The sequence below is a fragment of the Poecilia reticulata genome, chromosome 13 (assembly GCF_904066995.2).
Source record: "Poecilia reticulata chromosome 13, P_reticulata-male-v2, whole genome shotgun sequence".
NCBI classification, from domain to species: Eukaryota; Metazoa; Chordata; class Actinopteri; order Cyprinodontiformes; family Poeciliidae; genus Poecilia; species Poecilia reticulata.
Window position 1 is genome coordinate 24,646,546 of NC_088842.1, and position 26,401 is coordinate 24,672,946.

Consider the following 26,401-nt stretch of genomic DNA (forward strand, 5'->3'; position numbering starts at 1 on the left):
GCTGTGGGTGCACGCAGAGGAGGAGCTGGTTCTTCATTTAGGATTGCATTTCCTGACCGTGTTTATACCAGCTGACATCATGACAAAGGAGGGCTGTGTTTCAGCAACTCTGATGTAGACAAGAGGAAACCAGATGTCATCAAATCGAGACACTGATCATTTCTACATTGAGATCAAAGGACTAAAAGAGATTGACTTTTCTTGTCAATCTCTCATATTCCTTTACAAGCTCACGTTTTTTTGAGCCCCTGGTGGGCAGGGAGGCAATATGATGAACCACAAGCAAGCAAAGCGAGCATGAACCACATGCGAGCAATGTAGAACACCACAACCCCATTTCATGGCCGATATGCTCTCATTGTGTATTAACTAGGCTCATTGAAACATAAAACTCATCTCTACGAGGCAGAAGTGTGTGATGCTGCATGTTTTGGTATCGATCTGATACCAAGTAAATACAGGACCAGAATCTGATACTAATACCGATACCGATACCAATACTTTTTATTATTTAAAATTGATGCATCTTTAAACTTTTAAGATTTAGGTTTTTTGGTGGTTTTTCCTTTGAGTCATTCTATTGAAGCCTAAAACAGAAGTTTAGGTGCCTAAGATATACTTTAAAATTAATATGAAGAACAGAGCCCTGTGACAGACTGGCAACCTGTCCAGGGTGACCCCGCCTCTCGCCCGAAAAGTTAGCTGGAGATAGGCACCAGCAGCCCTCCCGACCTCACTGAGGTACAACAGTGAACAGAAGATGGATGGATGGATGGATGGATGGATGGATGGATGGATGGATGGATGGATGGATGGATGGATGGATGGATGGATGGATGGATGGATGGATGGATGGATGGATGGATGGATGGATGGATGGATGGATGGATGGATGGATGGATGGATGGATGGATGGATGGAGAACAGAAACAACATAAAAACACAACAAACTTGTGTGTATTTTCTTTTCTTTTTTTCAAAATGAAGCGCACAAAAGTTTAATCTTTTTTCAGTTAGGTTTGAGGAACTACAATACAAAAGCATTCAAGATGGAACCTGAAACTACATCAGTGATCTTACCACGCTAATATCGATCCAATAATAATTCCGGCTTAGGGTTAGGGTTAGGGTATTGTCAATGATGTTGATGTCGATATTGTCAATATTTTGGATCTATCCCTCCACCTCTACAATAAGGCACTCTGCAGGCGTTGTTTGATGTTACAACCACAAAACTCAATTTGTTTGATTGAGATGTAGTTTAAAAACACTGTAGTTCTGAACGTTTTACACTTAAACGCTTTGAACTAAATCATTGTAGCTGTATGTTTAGAGTTGAATTGTTGCTTGAAGGTTAACCTCCCAGTCTTATGTCTTCCGTTGCCACTACAGACCCACATCATAATGCTGCCACCTCTATTTTTGCATTAGAATTGGTGTTTTTTGAACTTCCTCTCAACTTTCTCCTTGACCTGTGTGAACTTCTGCACCCATCACAGAGCTGCTGTATTTATTCTGACTTTAAATCACACACAGGCGGAACCTGTTTACTAATAAGTTACCACGGAAGAATAAAAGATAAGCACTCCTCACTTTTCAGATTTTTGTTTAGCAACATTTTTGAAAACCATGTATCATTTTCTTTTCACCTTACAACTATTTGTTTCATCCCGTCGTTCTTTACAAGACCGAAAAGAGTGACGGTTTGTAGGTTGACCCATTTGCAAATAACGCAAAGTTTTCTTGGGGCTGATGGGAATCTTCCTCCTGCCTCCATTCGTATTTCCTCGCGCCCACCAGGGCTCTAAAGATAGCCTCGCAGAGCAGTTGACCGACGAGGCGCAACATCTCCTGGAGCACAGATCCGCCCAGCTCTCCCTCCGATACAGGACCGCGTAACGCTCTTTGAGTGGGTGCTTAGTGGTGCCTATTCGGATTTACAAAAGCCCAAATGCCCGAAGGTTTCAGCGCTTCCACTAGATATTATTGATATTTCACAAATCTGATGCCGTTTATAGAAAGCAGGACTTCAACCACGTATGGAGGTGCAGGAAATCCGCGCCTCTGCAAAGCTGCGTGAAGTTTTGGAGGTGGGGGGGGGGGAGGGGGATGTTACTTGTTTCAGTAACTTTAACGGGTATTCAGTATTTTATGTGGGAAGCATTTATTTCAGTTTTTCTTCTTTATGGGCTTAACTTTAGAGAAAATAGATATTCAAGTTTAAGTGGGAAAACAACAATAACAACATCAAAATCCCAGAGGATTTTGTGCGTAAATGCGCAGTGTGCAGAGATGAGGAAGTAAAGCTGGGGGGGGGAATACTACCAGCCTTCATCGCAGTAAACACAAAAAGGGGAGATTAGATCTGAGCTGTGTTATGTGTGACTGTCAGTCAGACATGTTGCCCTTCTGATTTTACATTCTACAGGATGGGGATCTTCGGCACCCACTCTCCTGCTGCTGCGCGCACTCAGCCGTGATTTCATAACACATCCCAAGCTGCGGCAAAACGAGCCTGAGCCCACGGAGGTCCTCTAAGCTCCCCCGTTCGTGGCATTTACCCGATGCTGCAGCGCCACCGGCAGGGCAGCCACGGTACTTACCAACTGATGGAGCCCGTGGGAGTTCGGGGAGAGAAAGCATGTGGCGCTGCACAGCGTGTGGCTGCAGAGCGAAAAGCAGAACATGTGGAAGATGTGATTATCAGAAGCCTTTGCGATTAATTACAGAGCAGCTACTTATTTCCTTTCCTGCTCTTTGCTAGAGAGGGAAATGATGTCATGATCCACTTTACTGAATGTCAGGAAGCATGTTAAAGATTGATCAGCATGCTGTAAACAGTCAGTGAGCAGAAATCCTGGTTTTCCTTTTTGATGCTTTTAATCGTGTGTTATGCATTACATTAAGCCACCTACTTTTAACTGGTATTTTATGTAGTAGACCAACCAAGTAGTACACAATTGTATACTTGAAGAAAAATAAACATGGTTTCATAACATTTATTTGCAATTCAAATTTACCTCCAGTCAGAAGAAACATGTTGGTAAAGTTAAAAGATCACTTTAAACCCAATTAATTTGGGGCTTAACGGGATCGTAGAGGGCAGAGATGAAATGACACGGCTCCTGCTGGAGACCAAATAAGTAATCTGTTCCAAACCTTCAGGCTCTCATCGCTGGAGATAAGAACAAACTTCTAATTAATGTTTGGATTTTTATGAGACCAAAATTCAGAGAAGATGCTATTATAGATTTGAGAAGTAGATTAAATCTGGTGAGAGAGGCTGAAGTTTTGTCTGAGAGGAATGTTGCTCATTCAGCGTTCAACCATAAGAAAGATGATTAAGCAGGAAAATAAAGAAAAGTCGTAAATAACTGGACGAAGACTTACTGTACTGTATTTTACTTACTAACATTGAATGTGAAGTCTGGTTCATTAAGTCTGGTTCATTTCTAGAATAATTCGCTTTGTTGTTGTTTCTTAACATACATTGTTTTTCTCTCCTTTGGTGTTTACGCATCAGTGAAAACGTCTCTGATGCTTTCCTCCACCGTCTCATATCTGACTGAGCCCCGGTGTAAAAGACAAAGATCTGAAACAAACACGGTGAGGGCCTCTGGCCAGGCTAAATGAGCACAAGGTCCAAATCAGGCTTAACAAACTCCAATCCCTACCAGATGTCCAGAATAATTACCACAATCTGTCACAGATAAAAATAGACGGACTTTAAATATTTTTGCATTATTAATGGGCTGCAGTAGTGATATCATGAAAGCACGCCGCCTCAAACCTTAATTAGCACAGCGGATATTGGAGGAAGGGATCAAAGCTAAGAGGAGTGATTCTTGGTCGCCTGTTGCATCACAGGTTGGAAAATTGCACGTACTGCAACAGAAATCCTACTACTTACTGATCCTACATACATTTTTATCACATTGACAAAATATTTAGTAACACAGATGTGGTTTATATTAAATAAATGTGGATTAGAGGAAGTATTCATCCAGGCTCAAATTCATGCAAGCCTGAATTTGAGCCCACTCATGTTTGGATGACTGTCTCTTAACATTTTCACCATGTTACTCGTGTCACAGTTTCAAATTAATTACTTAATTATCTAGCAAACTGTAAATATTTAACTCTAATGCTGTTCAGCTGGATAAAAAGCGCACAGCAAAATAAGCATTTCATATCAGTGGAAATCATTATTGATTTGTTTTTGTTGTTTTAAATTTCTGAAATGCTGCCAAACTGTTGATATGACCTCACCTGTTCCTGTAACAGGTCCTCTGGAGCTGTTGTGCTGATTTTCTCCGTTAATATGCCACACTGCTGTTTTTTTTATTGTTTATTGTAGGTGGCAAAACCCGTTGCCGTGCAATTTACTAAACAAGTTGTTGCCGGGTAACCAAAAATGAGTGGGTTAGTCGATGTCACCCACCTTGCTTACCTCATTGTGAGAAGTTGAGCGGCTAACGCCTTTCCTCTGCCTACATCCCCCAGAATGCTGTGTCGTTCTGGATCAGAGTTCAGTGAAACTATTGAAACTTCTCTCAAACATATTTGTTTATTGATATTGCTCATGTGTCTATCGCAATTCTGTTATTGATATATTGCCCAGCCCTAGTGCTAACCAAAATATTTGGTGAGCAAGCTCAATATTTAGGTTACAAACTAAATTTTAAGCTCAAAATTGGATATTTAGCTCCTAGATTCATGCCATACATGCCATGTTGAAGTCTGTTGGACAGACTCCTGTTGCCTCCTCTCATGCCTCAGAGCCGCCCAGGCCGGTCAGTGGAGGCAGTAGAGGTCTAAACTCCTCGGACAGGGAGACAGAAGCTATAAGATGAAGGTTCCCTGTGTTAGCCGAGAGCTGTAATGTATTAACAAATTTTTTTTTTTACATTTCTGATGTTGGAAATCTGAACAATGTAATAGCTTTACCTGATGAAGCCAGGTAAAGCTATTAATGTGAGTAAAAAGTTGTGTTTTCATAATGGATCATTAATCATATCAACTTTGTTGTCATAAATTATTTTATTAGTGAAAAATAGAGACGCAGCAAGTTCCGAAGTAGCCAATAAATTAACAAAGAAAATTTTATCACCACCTTATTCTTTCTGATCAAAATGCTTTGCTGGCAGCAACAATTCTGCACTACGCTGGTGTAATAGCCCCCTGCCTCACCTGGGGAGGGGGTCTTACATGATCACGGTTAGGGCCAGCAGCAAACTGAGGAGGCTGCTGGACAGAGCTGATGAGGTCTGAACTGCCCCAGATCTGTTGTTGGGGTACACAGGTGGTATGGGCCCCCCATTGCAGTGCCTCAGGTCGGCCCCCACGCAGGCAGCATAGCCCATAGCGTGGGCAATGTAATTTTGCTCCTGGACTCCGCTGAAGAGGTGAGCCATGGGTCCACGGGCCAGCACCGCTACGTCCTCCCCGCTGTGGGTGGTCGAGTCTACGGGGGCGGCAGAGAGCTGGACGTAGTTTTTATCATCTGCAAAAGAAAACATTTACAGAGAATGAACATGTCCAACCTGCAGGAAAACAGCTGAATTATCTGCCTGCACACTGATCAAGTTTGACTTATCACATGGTTTTCCTTTAAAAATTCTTCTGGGTTTTTAACACCCACTGTCAGCCATTAAATATTCAGGACGGCACAGAGAAAGAGAGAGAAAAAAAAAGGCCAGAGAGGATTTTCTTGAAAAACTGCACACAATCCGTGGGCTGCACAGTGGCGCAGTTGGTAGAGCTGTTGCCTTGCAGCAAGAAGGTTCTGGGTTAGTTTGCATGTTCTCCCTGTGATTGCGTGGGTTTTCTCCGGGTACTCCGGTTTCCTCCCACAGTCCAAAAACATGACTGTCAGGTTAATTGGCCTTTCCAAATTGTCCCTAGGTGTGAGTGTGTACACATGGTTGTTTGTGTGTCTCTGTGTTGCCCTGCGACAGACTGGAGAACTGTCCAGGGTGACCCCGCCTCTCGCCCGGAACGTTAGCTGTAGATAGGCACCAGCACCCCTCCTGACCCCACTAAGGGACAAGGGTGTAAAGAAAATGGATGGATGGATGATGGATGGATGGAACTGCACACAACCATCTGGGTCAAAAACGTGATTGTAAAAGTTAACTATTTTACCAAAACCAAACCTACAGTAATAGCCAATAAATTTGAAAGTGTAGTTAGATGAGTACTGTTTGTCAGATTCAGTGTATCTTCTGAAATAACCTTTAAGCTTGTAAAAAACACACTTTTATTCATATTTCTGATTTTAAATAGTGTCATATTAGTCAGATGTAAAAATCCAACTTTTATTGGAACTTGCTGCAGACATCAAATTCAAAATGCAAAGCCACAATAAAGTTTGTCCATTTGGACATTAAATATGTTGTCTTTGTAGAGCTGAACATAAGCTGAACAAGATTTGCAATTCATGGTATCCTGACTTAACATATGTTTCTGCTGCCTTTGGTTGGATTGTTACATAAAATCTGAATACAACCTAAATAAAAATACATTATGCTGTAAAATGTGAAAAAAACATCTTGTAGGGTAAAGTTAAGTACCCTACATGATTGTACCAATACTTCCTAGAAATATTGATACAATACAGTAAATATTGGGTAAATGTTGGTACAAAAATTTACCGTACAACCTTAATTCCAACTTCACTGAAATTGAGACTGTATGTTAAGTAATGTATTATTTTCCACTTCACAATTATGCACCATTTCTTGCTGTCCTTTTGTAAAATTCTCCGTAAAACACATCAAATCTTGTTGTAATGACACAAAATAAAGATGCAGATGTTTACAAAGAACTGTAGTTTTACATAATCCTGTTTAGTGTGGCTAAATTCTGTAATTAGAATCCAACTGCTCTATAAATAGTGATTGAGTCTTACTGGTGGTGACATTTCGAATGTCAGGGCGCTTGCCGTTAATGATTTTGTGGCCCGGTCCATTGCCATACATCAGCGTAGTGTAGGGTAAAAAGTCTGTACCCCACAGAGGAGATTTACCTGGAAAACATGACAATAAACTTGAATATTCTGTGTTGTTTCCACATGCACACACAGCGGTTATGAAAACACACGAGCACAATAGAAGGAGGGGTTTGCAGATCCCCAAGGTGCTGCAGAAGGTCTCGAGCTTGTTGAGTATCTCGGTGTTTCTCTCCAGATGAGCCATTAGCCTGGCGAGTCTCCCTGCTGATGAAGAGCTTAGAGTTTCACAGTATCATTAATCACTGCTGTACTGCTGGGAGAGGAAAGAGGAGGAGGGAGAGGGAGGGAAGAGGGCAGGACAGACGTAGCTGAAAGCTGGAAACTGCATGAAACAACCACACATCAGTAGGCCAGTCAATAAAAGCAGAAGGCTGATATTGATATTATTGTGGGAAGCATCTTTTAAAAGGGAAGACTTTGCTCCAAGAAATCCTCAAAATATCAGTGCTGGGCCGAGGATTTTGTTGGAAACGTCTTGAAACTTCACTTCAGGTGCAAAAAAGTTTCTCTGTGATTCAAACAAGACTAAAAAGCAAGCGCTTACAGCTCCGTGGAGTTATATAAAAGTAAGAGGAGTACAGGTGAATAAAACAAAAAACACACAATAAGAAGCTTTGCAGAACCAGAAAGGGTGGAATAAACAGGAACCTATACCACTGGTTTTACAGCATCACATTTTCACCTCTACTCGAGCTTGAAGCGTATGTGAAATATGAAAGATATTTAAGAAAACAAAAACAAAACAAAACAAAAAAAAAACAGGTCAAGCAACAATGCAGAATATAAAAGCCACCTAAAGCTAAAGCATCATAGAAATGTCAGTAGAGCAGATGTGAGAGGAGTAGTTAGAAGACTAAGTAAACTGTCCCTCACCCAGGGATTTAAAAGTTTTCTTTGCTCAGCCCAGAGTTCACCAAGTGGTGAATGACCCCTTGCTACAAAAATTTTTTAAGTGGAAGCTAGAAGGTCTAGGGAGAGATTTCTCTTGACCAGTTTATTTATAAACATCTCAAGCATCTTTTAGGAAAGTAACTTGGTTGTAAGATGCTGTAGTGAAAGTGCTGGTTGTGATTGTCGCTGGAGTAGAGATGTCGCCGTTCTCACTACAAAACTCTATGAAAACTTGATGAAGAATTATCAAATTCAGCAGTGAGTTTCTTGGCATTCAGGCTGTTTGGATTTTTTTTATTATCAAGGGTTGTTAATTTTACAACCAGGATTTGTTTTCATGTCCCATGTTTGTCTGTTTCAATCAAACTCCACAGTGGAATTAACATATTTTTTTATAAGTTTGTGTATAAAACTATTTAAGATCCTGAAACATTACTACTGATCATTTTCTGTTTATGCTTTAAGGATCCTTAACAATTTGGCTAAACTGCCATTAAGTCATTTATTTATTGTTATGGTGAGTTTGACATCTTTTGACATGCTATTGCTTGGGGAGATTGTTTGTGTCATTGGTATGATTTTGTTTGTATGTAATTATGCAATGTCCATTTATGAATTTATTTATTTCTTCTATACATTTAAATCCAATTTATTAATTTGACTGTTCATTCACCAGATAATGAATCTGTCAATTTAAGATTTTTAGGTTTCCTAGCTCTATAACGCGATGGAATTTTCTCTTCTATTGTGTGGCATTATCTCCCTGTAAGCAGAAAAAGAGGAGAGAACACTGAATGCTGAGAGCTGATGGTAAAGATGTTAACAGCATGTGAGGAAGGTAGGAAGACTCTCCATCAGGGGAAGGTGAGAAACAGGGACGCACTGTGGTCGATGCTTGCAGACAGGTAGAGAGGAGAGATGAAGAGACGGGAAGTGACTGAAATAGAAAGGAGAGGAGGAGAGAGGCTGCCAGCCATGTGTTTACCTAGACTCCTGTAATTGCAGGAGAGAGAAAGCAGAAGAAATGTCAAGCTGCAGGTGGCTGAAGCACTCTGAAGCTGTGAGGAAGCAGGTGCTTGTGCACACAAAGACAGACACCTGGAAGGGCCAAACGAATGGGAAGAGACGCGCTTAAGTGGGAAACGAGAACCAAATGTCTCTGCAGACTCAAACTTCAAAGCAAAAGTTTAAACCTAAACCTGCAGACAAAATTCAAGCTGAAATTACCCAGAATGCTCTGCCCTCGAAAGGGGAATCCATTGAAGGTCAAGGGGTGGGAGTGGTCGGCCGTCACTACAGTGAGAGTTTCGTCCTCTTTTGTGAGTTCGAGGCCCTTGGCGATGGCGTTGTCGAAAGCAACAGCCTCGTTGAGGGCCATGTAGGCCCGGCCGGCATGGTGGGCCTGGTCGATTCTCCCCCCTGGACACACGCATGACAAAGAGGCTTACATGGGAAGCTTCATGTAGAGGGGAAAAAAAGGCAATGAAAAAGCTAATGCAGGTGCTAAATATAAAAATAAATGGCTTGTTTTTAGCTGAGCTTTCTCCTTTGCCTTTGTTTACAGTTCTGATCTTAATGCTTGACACTAAAAAACTAATCATGAAAAAGAGAAACAGTTAGTTGTACAATATCATAGTGGTCTCACCAGCATATAAAGACAAAGCATATGCCGCAGATAATTTCCTTATATCTTTATTCAAAAATTGTGAGGCAAGGTGTGGTGTTTTGAATTTGGTCACAGCATAACTTGTGTTTTTATTTCTTTTTGGAAGCTGAAGGCTGGGTTGGGTAGCGGCTGAAATGAGACAAGGTTGAGAAATGGCTTTTTAAATAACAGTAATATTCTCGTAAGAAGCCTAAGCTATCCCCAGTGACCTTTGAAAGTCTAATACAAATGTGTGCCACATGCTCAACCTTTTCTTTGTCAAAACTAAAATTGTCAATGAAAGAAATACATGACTCATTTTCATTCTGATCACACAATAAGATGCCATGCCACATAAATCCCAGCCCAAAATACAGGGAGGTTTGCGGTTGTAACATGTCAAGTGAAAAAAAAACAACAAAAAAAACTTCAAGGGTATGAATGCTTCACTTTATGTTGGAAAGAGAAGTATAGGCCAGGTGAGAAGTTGAGATCTCTGGGAGCTGTCAGTGACTGGATGCACCATATGCCTGCTTCTATTTCTACATTTGCCTGTTATTTATAAGTCATTGTGAAGACATTCGGTCGAAGCGAGGCATCCCCAGGCAGCTGCCTCAGATTAAAGGAGAGATGGATGAGGAGGCCAGCGCAGCAGCCGAGTGGAACAGAAACACATCAGCGCCTCCACGCCAACCCCCACCCCACTACAGCACACGCTGCAGCAAACTCATTGAGCTGTGGCCAGAATCAATGTCAAGCCACCAGATCTACTGCGGGTACATTGTCCTCTGAAATGATGCATTGTGGAAGTTGGAGATGAAGCTGATGGCATGAGGATTGTTCTAAACCCCCCAAGATTGATGGTAAAAAAATAAAATAAAATAAATATTGGAAAAGTTTTGTATTTACTGTAATTCCTAAAGCCTTTAAAGGGGCAGAATTATGAATTTTTCATTCACAATGTGCCATTTGATAATAACTATGTAATCTTCAGTTGATATAAAATGCTGTGTTTATAAAAGAATTTTGACTTTGCAATCAAATTAACGCTGTGAAATTGGGCCTCTGTCTCTTTAAGAAGCTCCTTTTCTTTCTAACGCTCCACTTTCAGCATGTCATCAAAACCTTTCTCCAATAGTCTTTAACAATTGCTTTTACAAATTTTAGACTGAGAAGTAATTCACATTATAAGCTCTCAGACTAGCAGTTCCATCAGGTATTTGCCAATTGCTGCTGCAGCTAGTTTGTAGGAGTGAGTGGGGGGTGATGGGAGACGGGTGCTCTGTAAGGCGGAAGCTCAGCGGAGACTGCAGATCCAAGCAGCTTTGGGTAAGACAGCGGTGCTTTGTGAGAGCAAGCATTTAGGCGCCCCGATTCAATAAGATTCAAGGATTTTTCGAAGATGGATGAAAGAATCAAAGTGGCAGTCCAGGTATGTTTTTGATGAGGGAATAACATTATAACATGATGTAAAGCTCAAAAAAGTTGTTTTTACAAAATATTGCCTCTTTAAACAATTTGTAAATATAAGAAAAAGTGTATTTGGTACAAAAATAAAAGGGATTATTTGAGCAAGATTCACCACAACTTATAAACCATTGCCTCTTACCCTCCACTAGCAGGAAGAAACCTCTTGGGTTTTTCTGCAGGATCCGGATTGCTTTTTCTGTGGTCTCAACAATAGACGGATCAGTGCTGGGATCCCTCTCCACCTCATAACGCAGATCTCCGGGTTCAAACAGAGCTGTGAAGAGACAGCATCAGAATTACACATTTCCAGTTTAGCCTGAGAGGAGGCCGAGCGGCACGGTTTTCATCCCGCTACCATTGTTTTCAAACAAATATGAAAATATTAGAAAATAACTCAATAAAGCTGTTAATGCTCTTTCTGTCGCTAATGCAGAGCTTTCCTCGTGTTTTCATGATTTTAAATCATATCATCTGATGATAAGCAGCAACTTTCCAAAATCAAACTTTAAAGAGTACAGGATGCTAAGAGGACACATCTGCGAAACATGGGCAGATGTTTCCACCAGCTGATCTAAAATCCTGTTCATCTGAAAAACTGCTGGGATAAATAAGCAGATGGTTCTCAAAAAAATCAAATCTAGCTGCTCCAGTCCGCTCCGGTCCCCATCATGAACAGCTTCCATTTGTTTTACATTACTGAAGCATCTGAAAGCCTACGCAGTTTTCCCAGCATGTGGCTCGGGGACTTTTCTGCAGCAGCCCGGAATAAAAGTAAACATCCGAAGAATAAATGTAAAAACACTGATACAAACTCAAATAGGCATATTTTAACATTTGCTGCATTGATCTATATTTGATAAACTAATGTCCCGAAGTCAGGAGTGTGACTACAAAGTAGGGCTGTAGTGATACAATAATCTCACGACACGATACACGATACACAATATTCTGCTCACGATACGATATATATTGCAATATTCAGCAAATGATACAATTCAATACACGTTTGCGATTTTCTGAAAGATTTTAGAGGGACAGAGTGATTTTGGTGACATTTTGCGACTGTTATAAAGTTGGATTGAATTAATTTAACTGAAAACTGATTAAAAGCACCAACTACACAATACCTGGCTCTGGTTGGACATGGACACAGACTTAAAGTCGACAGCTGGACAAAATGAATCAAAGAAGTGGTGAGAAAACATGTTTCTTTTAATTGAAACAGTACAAACTGTAGCTTACATGCATTTGTAAAGTAAATAAAGTGCTCCAAGTACCCTGCTCTGAATAGTTTGATACCTTTTTAACCTTGACACTTCACATCTGAATGAATCACTCTTAGCCTGATGACCTAATCACTCTCCCGGCGAAGCAAGCAGTGAGTGAGCAAGGTGACAGTTGGATGTTATGATACATGCGGATGAATATAAATTTTTTTGTAGGAAAGAAAATATCGATATATATCGCAAAATCAATATTATTACACAGCCCTACTACAAAGGTAGATTATTCTCTTAATTTGAGTTAAAACACAATTTATAAGGAAAGAAAAACGAACAACGGGATAATGTTTTACATTATTAAAAAAATATGCATATATGTTCATGAGGAGGGTTTTTGACTGTTTTTCACAATACTAGTCTAAATGGGGGAAAAAATCTAAATACCTTTTGGCTAAAGCAATCCCTGTTCTGTATTACGCAATCAAATATTAATACTGTCTTAGCAAACTACAGAAGCAGCTGTGATCATTTTTATATTTACCCATAACTATAAACTGAAATTTAATGTAGCTTGTTATTTCTTAAAAACATCTGTAGATGAGTTGAGTTTATGAGTATTCAGGACTGGCACTAGGACATGAAAGGAGTCTATTGAAACCCAAAGACATCAGGACCAAAATGAGACGCTTTCAACATGAAAGTTGTGTCTGCACAAAGAGAGAAACGTGTAATAAGTCAAAGGTGAATGGAAAAGTGAGGAAAAAAAGAATTACCCATGAGGTAGTCGGTGGCTTCAGGGTCAACAGCATCAAAATCGCTTTTATTCCACACATAGTGGGCTACCTGGAACACACAGACTAAGAAACTTAACACTGTAAAGAAAAACAAGTTGTGTTGACAGGTGAACTTTTTGATCTTTCTGTTTTATAGACATTTGTTTAATGTAGTTTAAATTTAACACAGCTGAAAATCTTGTGTGTAGTTTTCACTGTCAGATCTCCTCTAAATAGCTTTGGGATTTGAAGTCAGTTCAAGTGAGTTTTTGCTCTTAAAAAAATACAAACAGCACTTTTAGTTCTGGTCTTCAAAAACATCACATTTCCATAATGATTCCATCCAGGAGAAAATTCGAATGTATTATTTTGAAAAAACAAAAGCTGATCAGATTGTCTCTCCCTGGTCAAATTGCATACAAGATGAAAAACACATTTGTCATTTTTGAACAAAGTTTTTCAAAGAGCCTGCAGGTCTCACTTGACTCCACATACTTTGTTGCTTTATGTTATGTTGGTTGAAGTATACAGTTTGTATATGTTGCTTGATTTTAAATACTGGACCTTTAAAATAATCGTGAAGATATATTTTAAGACTGACTTTCACATATCAGAGTATTATTTTGGAATCACTGCATGGCTGTTAATGTCACAGATACCTAGTCATTGAAAGAATTATTATATTTACCCTTTTGAATTCATTTCCAAAACTTTGATGAGTTAGATGGGTGTGTTTTGTTGATGTGAGGGTTTTATTAGTTGATCTACATGTCAGCTCTAGTTATCAAAAGGTCTACCTTTCCTGTTTTCATGCTCTGCCACTCCTGGATTAGGTTTCGTCCATCTCTTCTTGTGCCCCAGGAAGACAAATCCAAGGAGTATTCTGGGTCTTTGGTGCCCCGCGGTGTCATGTACTTTCTGCCTCCACCAATGATCACCTGAGAAAAACCACACACATTATTATTGGGAATCCTTACGTTTTTACACACTGAAACTTTTAAAGAATGAATCTGTTTAAAAAACGTCCATAGTTGTAATTTCTGGCACAAAACAACGTACATCAATGTCTATGTTTTCGATCAGCTGCGATGCGATATCGGTGCAGTTGTCCGTCTTGGCTGCATCAGGCAAGTCTGCATCGCTGTACCACGTCCTGCTGGCACTGTGGGCGTAGGAGGCTGCTGGGGTGGCGTGCTGCACCCGTGTGGTCGTTACAATACCAACAGACTTACCTGCAATATTAATGCAATTGTGTTAATGGAGTTACTGAGTAAAATGATTAAGTGAAGAATGTTACCAAAACTGCAGAAACATTTTATCCCAGTTTAGGTTAATATTAAAAACTGTTTAAATTCTTGTATCCCCAGTTAAAAAATACATGGGAGATAGAAAAAAAACATGCAGGCTTCCTAAAATGAAAAGAATTGCAACGCAATATTGACCCTCATTGTCTTGAGCTTTAAATATCAGCTGGGCATAGAGAAGCCCATAATGATCAACTTCTACTACTACCAACTATTCCTTTTACTAAAGGAGGGCATCAGATAAAATCTGCCATTTACAATTAGCGCATTTATTTTAAAAAACTAATTCCGTTGTTTATTATATAGTCACACTTTCAACAACTCAGGGATTGGGAAATAATCCACAAATAGCCAAAATTAGAGCTCTTCCTCAAGCTATTCTGACTATGTTTATATTTATATCTGACACTTTAAAATGTCTTGTTGACTTTTGTGTATTTTAGCTGACAGTTAAGTCTCACTACTCAAGAAATGTCACCTCTACATGTCTATGAAGATATTAATAGTCAAAGCTAATTTAGAAATCAGTGTTATTGGTTAAGGTAATACGACTAGAGAGACTTCCATCATTCCTGTTTCCTATTCCTCCTAGTGTATCAGAAATCGGCATAACTGTAAAAACAATATTTTCATAGCAGCATCTTGTTTTGAAATGAAAACAAGAAACAAGATAGGATATGTATGTTATTTAGTTCAATGTTTTCATATAAACCCATGTTATTGTGGAAGAATGGCATTTTTGCTGAGTGTTATTAAATCATCAGATCTAAGCCATGTAATGCCAGCTGATGCCAGGTCCACAGACCGTCATTTATTTGAGTTGCCAGTGACACCTACATTTATCTTCGGACAGCTGGGGGTGCTTCTCTGCAGAAGTTCCTTCCCAACAACTAAATGAAGTCTCACGAGGAACATGGCTTGTCTGCAGGATGTTTTAATGATGCGCTGCAGAGTCCTTTTCAGGTCAAAGACTAAGAATAACATCGGTGTAGCAACGTCCAGGTATTAAAACCACAGTATAGACCCTGGAACTCAATCAGGGTCAAAGTGCACATTAGAAACAGCTGAGCTAAGCTGTAAACCAGGCTTGCCGCATACCTGAGGGGTTTTCTGGTGCAACGGCGCAAATCCGCTTCCTCCACAAAGATTTTATTTTACTTCTGAAAGCTCTTATCTACTTTTTATGTGCATGTTTCTGTTGTTTTTAATAGACTTTGTCCTAATGTATACTCATTTCTTCATTCTTAATTATAGTGAAGCTCTGAATATCTTTAGAGCTTCTCCAATTCAAGCTATTTTAAACATTTGAAAAGATGTAGAAGGGCAGAAATACTGAGAGTCTGTCATCAGATTGTATCATAGTCGAATATTATTTTACCCCGTTCACAATAGAAATGTCAGTGTATAAGATAAAACAGATAGAGGAACTGTGATTGAAACTACTCCCTTTTTTTTAGCTTGTTTTTGCACTGGCAGAGCCATAATTTATTTAAGTTTTCTTCAAAAGCAACGATGTAGGTCACATTGAGTCATTTTTGTTGTATCAGCAAAGTTGGAATATTTGTTCTCTCAACATAAGCTTGAAATCTGGGGACAGATTGTGCTTTAAGCTGTGAAGGCTTAGAGAATAGGACGGTATTTTGTGTGAATAAAATTATTGAAGCACGAAGTGGGGTCCAGCTCCCCCTTGCGGTAGCTGGAGCACACAGCACTTTGACTGTATTGAAGTTATTAAAAAAAAGAGAGTAGCCAAGAGCTTTGTACTTTTTCATAAGTGGAGATGATAATAAGCATATTGCTCACTGTAACACTTTCATCAACCTTGTGTCTTCTGTTGCTGCAGCAGAAATGATTATATTTGGGACTTTTAGTATTATTACAAAGCAGCTCATTTTGGTAATGTGTGATGTAACTGGTTAGTGTCTTAACTTGAGTTCTTCCTTTTTTTTAATGATAATCACACATATGTAGTGATGTCCTTTCCAAGCTCTGAACATGTCTACTTGTTGCACTGTTTGCGAAGCTTAACATAAGGAAATGTTGAACCTGGACACTGGATTATTCCTGAAATCAGTAGATTGTCTTCCATCATTTTATATGTTGTTCACTTTCAGTTGTGCCAGAAAAAAAAAACATCTCTAGAGCAGCAGTCAAATAAAACCACAGAAAACAAACTAACTGTGAACAACAGTAACGCAAGTGTAGTAACTACGGTAACTGAATATTAACTGCCTCATGCAAAAATCCACTGATTAGATAAGTATAATACACAAATCATATTTCTTAGAAAAACTGCATTGGTACAGTAAACCTGCCCTTCTGTCTTAACCCTCCAAATTATAAAAATAAATCTTGATTAATTTTCTAGGAAAATTATGGGGTAATTATGTTCTCAGAAGGGTCAAGGTGACCTTACCAGCATCTTTGGCCCACTTCAGAATGGAGGTGACCTCATTCCCTTTCTGAGTTCTGCAGACGCCGTTGCGAGTCGCCGCACTGACTCCGATGGTGTTCAGGTTGGTTTTTACTCCACACAAATACGCCGTGGCCGTGGCTGCACTGTCTGGGATCTGGAAGTCTACGCTGTAGGTCTGCACAAAACACACACCGCACTGAGCTGTAGTCCTGATGAATGCTGAGGACGCATGTAAACCCCATTTAGATATTAGTCAGGGTTCATGTTTAACGTTTAAACCAAAACGTTTCGTCTAGTAACGGGGTGTCAAACTCATTTTCATTTTGGACCATATCAAAAATCTGAATGTTCTTAAAGGGCCGGTTGTGCCAGAATATATTTATAAAACCAATTAGACTGTTAAAATGTCTATAAATAGCTGCTCCTCTGGGATTGTAATTGTTTTGCAGATTTTTTTGGTGCCAATTTAGAAATATTTGTAAAGAATTTGTATAATATTTACGCTAATGTATGACGTTAAATGTGACTTTTTATTACTCGCTGTGTCATTCACGGACTATTGCTTGACATCAAGTAAGACTGAGGCAGTGGTCTTTTAAGCTCAATAGTTTTGACCAATTTTGAGATAATTCAGAAATCAGTAGAAAAAACGTGGACTTTGTGTGAATTTTGTAGATTTGTGAAAAACTGGGAGCACTTATGATTTGGGGTCTAGAGGGCCACATAAAAAGCCAAAGCAGGCCAGATTTGTTTCCCGGGTCTTGAGTTGGACACGTGGTCTAGCAATAGAGGAAAAACTGTAATTTACAGGTAGAGACCATGAGGTTTGTATTCAAAGTCTCCTGTTATATAATATGGGTATTTTTATTCTTTTAAAAATTTTCCTATGAGAAAACATTGTGGATTTTTGCTGCTGCTGGGACATTTTTGAAGTTGTGTTCAAAACAGTTCAAAACGCCATTCTATGTATTTATAGTGTCTTAAGAAAACAGGACATCTCCATATGTCACTGTGCTGTACAAACCTTAGCCAGCCCCACGTGTGGGAAGGTGTCCATGGTCATCACTGTCTCCTCTCCGGTCTGGTCCTGCAGCTGCCCCTTGAGGATTCGGGCGGCAGTGTAGGTTGTAATTCCCATTCCTGAGGCACACAGCACAAACGTCTGCATGCATTCCAGAGGAAATAAATAATTCACACAACCAATATTCCAGTGTGTTTCTAAATATCAGAGAAGTTCCGATGCAGAAGAAAACAATGGGGGAAGAAAATAAGGAAAATACTGATTCTTCATGGTGGTGGCCACATCTGTTTCAGACGGGTTAATTAGCAACTAGTCTGGAAATGTCTGGGATTCTTGAAACTCACCATCCCCAAGGAAAAGGATGACATTCTTGGCAACATTGGTGTTCAGTTTTCTGTCCAGGACTGATTGTAGAGTCTGCTTGGCCTTTGACCTCCAGAACTCAGGGTTCTCCTCCTCAACTGAAAGAAAAACATGCACACGAAACTGACTAATATTATTTATATTGTTTGACATTTAACATGGTATTTTTATGTTTTTTCACACAAAACCTTATGAGGGCTACATTATGCAGCTGTAAGTTTTAGAACGTAACCATCACAAGTACCCAAAAGATGAGAAATAATCGACATCAATCATCACAAAGATCAAGTAGGTAAATAATTCTGTGTCCTCAGGAAACCGGGAGAAAAGAACAGCCTTTTGGTTTTTTTTTAATAAACACACAGCATTCAGGGTTTTATGCACCGTTATGGAGAAACAAATAAATAGAAATAACACAACTGAGATTCAGTCTGGACTTATTTAAAGTTAATAGCAGCTTATGTTTACATATAAGCTCTGCCCTGAGGAAGGAAAACCTCTTTGAGACTGTAACGGAGTTGAGACTGGAATGTTTAGATCAAAACTTTAGAAGATTTTTATTAGAAAAGTATTCACTCACATGGGACTTATTATAAATGCATGCCAGACATTTATTATTTTTATTTGTGAAAAATAAGGCAATAAAAAGACAACAATAACTTAAAGGTTTCACTCTCCTCTGAAGGCGTTTGTACAGTTTGTGGTTTGTACAAAAACTCATCTGATCAGCATTCTGGAGTTAGGACGGCTTTTCTGATTCCTAGAGATGTGATCAAAGTTATACCACAGAAAAAAGTTGCATGAAACAACATAAAAGTAATTCATTCTCATCTAACAATTTCAAAATGAGATCAATGGCACCTAAATGTTATTATTAAAGTTTTTTTTTTTTTTTTAGTGCTGACAGGGATATTTCAGAAACATTTCAAAGTCAGTGGAAAGCTGAGATAAAAAAGGTTTGTGGCTTGAAAAGAATGCTACAATTTTCTTTCAGTGCCTCAATCTACATAAAGCACCAACAGTTTTTGTTCTGTGGTTCTCCCAAAGAGAACAAAACATTTTGACGATCAAATTTTTCTAAATGTTTGTTAGAGCAAAATATGTCCACCAGCTCCAGCCCAGGTTCTGCTTTGAAGAAACGTCAAACTTGAACGTAAGGGAGATCAGTGTGAGCAGAGAAATCCTCCGGGACCTGAACGTGCGCGTTTGTAGCAACAGCTGTCACGTCTCACTCTCACACTCTCTTATCTCCTGCCTACATCTCTGTGTGCTGTGAACAGCTTGGTACAGCCATGCACAGTGAATGCTGACAAAGCTCTTATACAGCTTTGTGTTTGCCAAGCTAAAAACATCTTCAAGCAATCTTGTGAAGGGAACAGTGAAAACTCTCAAGGATGAGGAGGAACGTGAGACCTGAAGAACTCTGAAGGGTAAGGAAATGAGTCTGTCATCTGCCTGAATCATCTGTCATTCAATATTCAAATGAAACCTTAAAACACTGTGAAGAAAAAAATTGCAAAAAAAGCTCATTACTGAACTTTCGAATGTTGCCGAAATGTTCTGCTCTGAATGAAAACATTCTCACTGGGACCAAGACATGAGTTCATGTAAGACTGGATGAGTTTTAAAGTGAAATATGATTAATAGTTTAAATGATCATTTCTGATCCAAATATAGGATGTTATTAGCAATCCAGAAACAGATCCAGAGCTTGACGCAGAGCTTGGCCCAGAATGCAAGCCAATCCAATGTCAGTATTTCACTTTTTTAATGAATTCAAATTTAAACTTGATACTTTTTGAAGATTTCGAGTAAATATTTCAAATTTATGCAAATAGTCAATATTTACAGCACTAACTCCTCCTCTCCATCATTTCAGCAGTTTACTCTGTCTGGGTGTCAGATCCTGACTTGTGGTGATCCGTTCTTAGTGCTTGAAGGTGATGAAGGATGCAGAGTTCTGCTCATCTGACTGATCTTGCCTGAGCATATTTTGCAAATCATCACCAAATTTGTCTCTGGTTTTTTGGTAGAAGTTGCTCCTGGATAAAGTTTTGATAAAATTTCTTATTCATGATCATGTTCTTGAATTATGTCAGGATGCTTTATGTATCAGGACTCAAACTAACACTTTTCTTACGCCAAATGTCCCAAACTCCTGCTGCTTCTGTCCTGGAGCTTTCAGCAGAATTTTGTACAATTGTTGATATTCTTCTTGGACAAAAAATGTTTTCCTTGCTGCACATCTTGTCATAAGGCCATTTTTCAAACATTTCTGTCTCACCGTGCATACAGATACACTCACCCCCAACTGGCTGCCACTGTGAATCAAGCACTGATCTGTCCATCCTAAAGTTGTTTGTGATCTGGAAAGCTGCTGGAAAATTGTAATCAAGGATGCCATTTTGAGGCTAACAATTAGCAACAAAAGAATGATTTGAAGCATATATACCTGTCCCTTTTGTCTGTTACGCTACTTAAGACCTACATCAAATTCTGTTGGGCTTCCTGACCATATCCATGCAGAAATCAGTTTTTAGGGGGCTTATATCTTCTGTGCCGACTACATGAAGGAGGATCATTATTAAATCACTAAAGGTATAAATAGGAATGAAACTGAGTTCCCTTTTCCATGTTTGGAACGGCAGACTGAAGAGAAGCCGAAAAGGTTGTAAACAAATTAATATTTTAATAAGTTTTCCGCACAGTTTCAAAAAGAACTGAAAGATATCTATAAAAAAAACTGTAAAGAGTGTGTGGAGTAGCCAAAATGTGAGGAAAAGAAAGTCTGGTGAGAAAACACATCCCGATGCCATAAATCAGATCAGAGACATTAGAGAGTTGAATAATAACGTATCTTCTTGGTCTTACCCTTGGCTCTTGACGATCCCAGTGTTACCAGCAGAACCAGAGCAACAAGGGCCAGTCTTGTCAACTCCATGGTCAACTTCTCAAGCTGCAGATCAACAACTGCTGCCTTCCAGAAGATCAGCCCCGTGACTGATAGATTACTTCTCCTCAGAAGTCTTTATCAGGATGCCATAAATTCATAAAATCTCTCCAGCCTGTAACCACTGACTAAGAACACCAAATTGCTGGATGAATTTTTGTTTTAGTGTTTATAAAGTCATTATTTATGATGCTGAGCTAAAGTTCAAGGACCTGCAATTAAACCCAGAACACAGCACTTGAAAACGTGTGTGTGTGTTTTCCAACCATAAATGCATTCTATCTAACAGAAAGTGCAGCGAGCCATAAAGTTATGTAAGTGAGAAGCAGAGTCCACCGGGACGAGGCTGCAAGCTGGAAGCCCTCAACCATCTATTTTCAAATGAATACATTAAGGTGAGAACAAAGCCCGTATTGACCGTCGTGTTTTTATTCGATTGGTTGTGCCAGTTCCTTCATCTCTGACACAGACAGTTAAAAGTTGCCCTGGAAACAGATGCAAACCTGTGCTTCAGTTTTAATTCAGCAGATATCGTCACGCACTGATAATGAGATATTTATATCAGCTGTTTTTGTTATCCAATGCTCCCTGTGAGGACAGTGAGAACCCTCCCAGTTGTAAATGAGCGTGACCAAAGCCTGCTGGGGTTTTGTTAATACTGGAAATGAATTAGCGGGGGAAAGGGAATCATCATGACAGATTTCAAGACTGACAACTACAGTGTTTCCCAAATGTCTACATATACATATTTTAAACTTTGACAAATCATTTCAGAACTTTTTCCACATATCCTTTGACACATCCTGCACAATTTAACAGAAAACTTGTTGACAATGTCTGATAACAGTAAAGAAGCTGCAAGAACAAAAAAAAACCAACTGTCGATCTTGTTCTTCTTGTGACGACGGTCCACTCGATTCTTCATACATCTGGACAAAGAAGTCTCGTTGCAAGAAAGACTTTTCTTTTTACACAAAACACCCTACATCCTCTGTAGGTTTGCAAAAAAAATTTCAGATGATAGATTAAACAGAGTTTTATGTCACTTTCAAAGTGTTGTAAAAAAACAGCAATTGCCCACCTTTACAGATTCACGTCTTTTCCAAAGTCATTTGCTGAAATGTGAATTTCCCTCTGGGGTTAATAAAGTATATTCATTCATTTTCAAATTATGATTTCATTCAAGCAACCATCTTCAATTTGCTGTTCATACATGGAAAACCTCCCAATGTTGCTGAATAAAAAATTTCTGCAAAGCATAATGGATTCAAAATTCCTCAGTGGTCGTGTTAAAGACTCGCTGCCGATTATCTCAAACCGTTGCCACTTAAGGCTGCACAACCAGTTTTTAAGTTTAGGGTGCAATTATTTTTTCACGTTGACACAGTCAATTAATAAATTCAAAACTACTTTTTGTATTTTATCATTATGTGACAGTGATAGTGATTGTGGGGTGTTTAACTGAAGCAGAGATTCAATGCAAAAGTTATGTTTTTTGTAAAGGTAGGATAATATATATAAAATCGGTAACATATTGATTATCAGGCATAACAGCAAAACTAATGCTGCATATTGATTTTCACATCAGTGCATCCTTAGATTTTAATTAGGTGGATTAGAGTAAATACAAATACAAAGTGCACTTTTCAGATTTTAATTTGCACAAATCCAAACTGTTTTGCTTTCCTCCCACAGTGTGGTAAAGCAGAAAGCACATGATGAGTCTTTCTCCTAGCTTCAATAAGTTCAAAGATCGATTACTGACTACCTTTTAGCCTAAGTTTCTGCTTTTGCACTGAAAATTTTAAATTTGCTTGTTTAATGTGATGTAAAAGTAGCCATTCAGTCTGTCAGCAAAACAGCCATCATTCATCTAAGAACCAAAGCTAAAACGGGACCATAACCCAACTTGCCCCCTTAACGGCCGTTTCTGTTTCCCAAAAAACGCCCACGTCACTAAAAAGTAATGAGCTCGCATGACACCGTCATGAATCATCAACTCCAGAGCAGATGGTCCGAGGTGAGCAGCAGCCTGTTGTTGTGCAGGCTGCAGAGACCCACGCCAGGGAGGAGCTCTGATGCAGCATCATTAACAACATGACTGCCACACCAACCCATTCACCTGTCACACACTGCTTCTCCTTCACAGTCTGCTGAAGTGCACAAAACGCAGATTTTACTGAATGCTCCACAGAGAGAGAAAAATGGGCCTACAGCAAAGGAACAAGGAGAACAAGGCAGATTGCGTTGAGATAGGTCACTGTTTGAAAGAAAAGAGCTTTCAGACCTGAAGGAGATTTGACGACCTGTAAAGGTTTAGCTTTAAAACCACATTAAATATGGCTCAGATGTTACTAAGACAATGAGTCTGTTGGACTTCCAGACTGTTAGAGGTCAGTGGTTTTGTGTCTGATCCTCAGTGGCGCAAAAAGTGGGTATGCAGCGTATGCAACGCATAGGGACGCAGCACCAGAGGGGACGAGGTCCTTAGGTCCTTAGCCCTGACCTGACGTACCTTCCTTCCAGGGGGGGGGAGGGCCCGCTGATTTATGTTTTCGCATCCACCTGAATAATGTGTAGTTGTGCCACTGCTGATCCTTTCTGGAATATTTTTTTTTATTATTATTATTGAGCCATAGAGTGCTGATTTATGAGATCTTTCAGCCTGTCAAAAACTATTTAGTGTATTGAAATTCATTATTTCTGCAACACATTCTTCAACTATACGTACACTGAGCGCTAAAAGAAAGGTGTGATAGTGCCCTCTAGTGGTCAGATACCACACTTACATTAAACACTGAGTTCGTGTGTTTAAAAAAAGTTTAACTGCATTTTTTTAGTCTATACCATAGTGTCTTATTTTCATTCTCCAAAAATGTAATCTTTTGTAAAGCACAAATTTCTTAAGAAGAAAAAAAAAGTTGGGTCAAGAACCAAAGGAGACAGAATTTCCCATTACTACAGTAAATTGGATATTTTAATGCAAATCCTCCATGAATAATCCTAATTCTGGATGTAGCACTTAGCACTAGAATTACCTGCTAATCCAGGCGAGCAAACCTCTGGATTTAAGACATTTGAAGATCAATTATAGTCTTTTGCCAATCTGGCCGAGGTGATTGGTCCAAAACACAAGCAGAACTTCATGGTTTAATCCAATGGCACTTCATACTCAGTAACAGCCTGCATCATTTCTCCATCATCGACATACGTTACCTTCACTGCTGATTCCAGTATACAAGCATAGACTGAAACAGTCCCAGTTTACGAAAAGGAATACAAATTGTCAAAACAAATTAAACTGTGCACATTGGTCATGTAACCAGGCTAAAACATGAGCTGATGCCTGAATTCAAAGTTTTCCTTGATCAAATGCTAGATCAGGTCTGTTTAGTGGAGAAAGAGCACAACCAGTGTTTACACTTAAAATAGAGGAGGAAGAAGTGCCAAAAGTCATACGCAGAACAACTTTGATGTCCCTGTTATAAAGCGAACTGTCAAAGAGGCCTGGCAAAGGAAAAATCTGAACCACGTTAACAAACAAACTACAATTTCGTTTGTGTCCTGCAATCCTAAACCAAAGGCTAAATAAAAGGAGGTAAATTGGGAAGATTTGAAAAAACAAGGACTGTATTCTCTGCCTGGCCCAAGAACACAGATCTTAACCTTCATTGCCTTAACCAGTTGACAAAACTACTGACAGAGTAAGAACAGGTCACAGGTCACTGGTCACCGTGTGATAAAATCTGAGACCAGCTGACAGTGAAAGCAAGTTGAAGATAAGCAGAGGTCGATTTACAGAGAACCAGAAGTTCTGCTGTGTATAAAGTCCTAATGGATAAAAACATTAGAGTTTGACTGAAAGACATGCTGTGTTGGAACACTGTGTTTACTTTTTGGGTCTTACTGATTCTTCTGGGTCGAGATGCAATCTGGAGCCGTCCAGAACTACCACACTTTCTATTTCTGCTGGAGAACTCGCTGAACCCACTCCCCTCACTGGAACTGTTCTGTTTCAGCGCAGACATACAAAACAACGCTTTCAGTTTAGGCCAGAAACATTCATACCCCTGGAAGACAATGGATTAAAGCAACCTTTTAATTCTAGCAACACTTCTGACTGGGAGTAAAGGTGATGTGGTGTAGCGGCCCAGTCAGAGTCCCGACTTCAGCCTGATTGATTTTGTGTGGAGCAAGCAAAAGATTACAATGCTTCATATTTATTGTCTGTCACTGATTATTGAGAAGGGATTAATAATTTTGGCCACACCATTTTTGAAAGTGGTATATAAAGATTTTTTTTTTTTTTCTAAATTAAGACTTCTACATTGTTTTAATATCTATGCAGAGATGTCTGACTCAGGTCCAAGCAGAAACAATCATTTTGGTTAAAAAACTAAAAAATTACTTTGAATAATCTAAATCTGCCTTGGATATAAATAATTTTAATCCAGTACACAGTGCAGGCCTAATCATAACTTATACACATTTTACAAAAAGGCAGAAAGCAGACCAAATAACTCCATAATTCATAACTCCAGTCTGGTGTAGGCCTGGACTTGGGGAGGAAAGCTGAGCTTCCTCTGGGAGTTTACATGAATCCAAGACAAATAGGTGAACCTATTAGGTGGAAACACAGGAGATCAAATCCCAAAATTCACGTCTGTCTTATGGAAAAACTGCAACTAAAAAGCACAGCTTTGTTTATGCACATCATGGGTTGTTTTAGTCAGTGGATTATGGAGCCCAATGAACACTTTTGACCACACAGACCAAACAGAAACATGTTGTTCAAAGTATTTAAACACTTATTAGGCTCACACTGTACCTTAGGGAGTTGAGGACGCACAGCCAACAAGTATTACGGCTTACAGTGCTGAAGAATTGACGTTTGTTCAGTAGCAGTTGTCTGACTGGTCTCTGCTCCAGTCCACGCTGTGTTGTTGCATCAAGTCAGTTCTGTAACATGCAAACCAAATAAAACTGCAGGTTTAGATGAAAACAAGGAAGAAAATGTTCTCCAGTTAAGGGAATGCATACTGAGGATTGTATGAGAAAGAATGGGAGCTGAAAACTCACCATTTATTTTAAGAATGTCAGAGTGTAAGCACAGAAGCACCAAATGAGTTCTCCAATAAGTGATTAAGTGCTACAAGTTTGGAATAAATGCTTCATTGTGGTGATGTAATTTGGAAAAACAATTTAATGTATTTTCCTGCCACAAACCAGCATGATTCAGATCCTGTATCTGAATGACTAAACCACATACTGGAGAGCTACAGCTCAGTGAGACGAGTGGCCAGTCTTTCCTCTGCCTACATCCCCCAGAATGC

The 26,401-nt window shown here is 39.3% G+C and overlaps 1 protein-coding gene across 1 annotated transcript; it reads right to left on the reverse strand.

Moving 5' to 3' along the window:
- Positions 1–24: 24 nt before the first annotated feature.
- Positions 25–21,659, reverse strand: alp3 (alkaline phosphatase 3). The gene is made up of 12 exons (XM_081614408.1): positions 20,990–21,659; positions 18,100–18,216; positions 17,759–17,874; positions 16,730–16,909; positions 14,074–14,241; positions 13,812–13,952; positions 13,015–13,084; positions 11,158–11,292; positions 9,131–9,322; positions 6,911–7,027; positions 4,270–5,503; positions 25–109 (listed from the first exon to the last, which is right to left on the reverse strand). The coding sequence occupies exons 1-11, from the start codon at positions 21,057–21,059 to the stop codon at positions 5,205–5,207; spliced, it is 1,605 nt and encodes a 534-aa protein (XP_081470534.1). The 5' UTR covers positions 21,060–21,659; the 3' UTR covers positions 25–109; positions 4,270–5,204.
- Positions 21,660–26,401: the final 4,742 nt, after the last annotated feature.

Coding starts and splice junctions, on each gene's coding strand:
- alp3 (XM_081614408.1), bottom strand. CDS start 21,059: ATGGAGTTGACAAGACTGGCCCTTGTTGCTCTGGTTCTGCTGGTAACA. Junction 18,217..20,989: donor GGGATCGTCAAGAGCCAAGG/GTAAGACCAAGA, acceptor TTTTTCTTTCAG/TTGAGGAGGAGAACCCTGAG. Junction 7,028..9,130: donor TCGAGGGCAGAGCATTCTGG/GTAATTTCAGCT, acceptor CATGTTTTCCAG/GTAAATCTCCTCTGTGGGGT.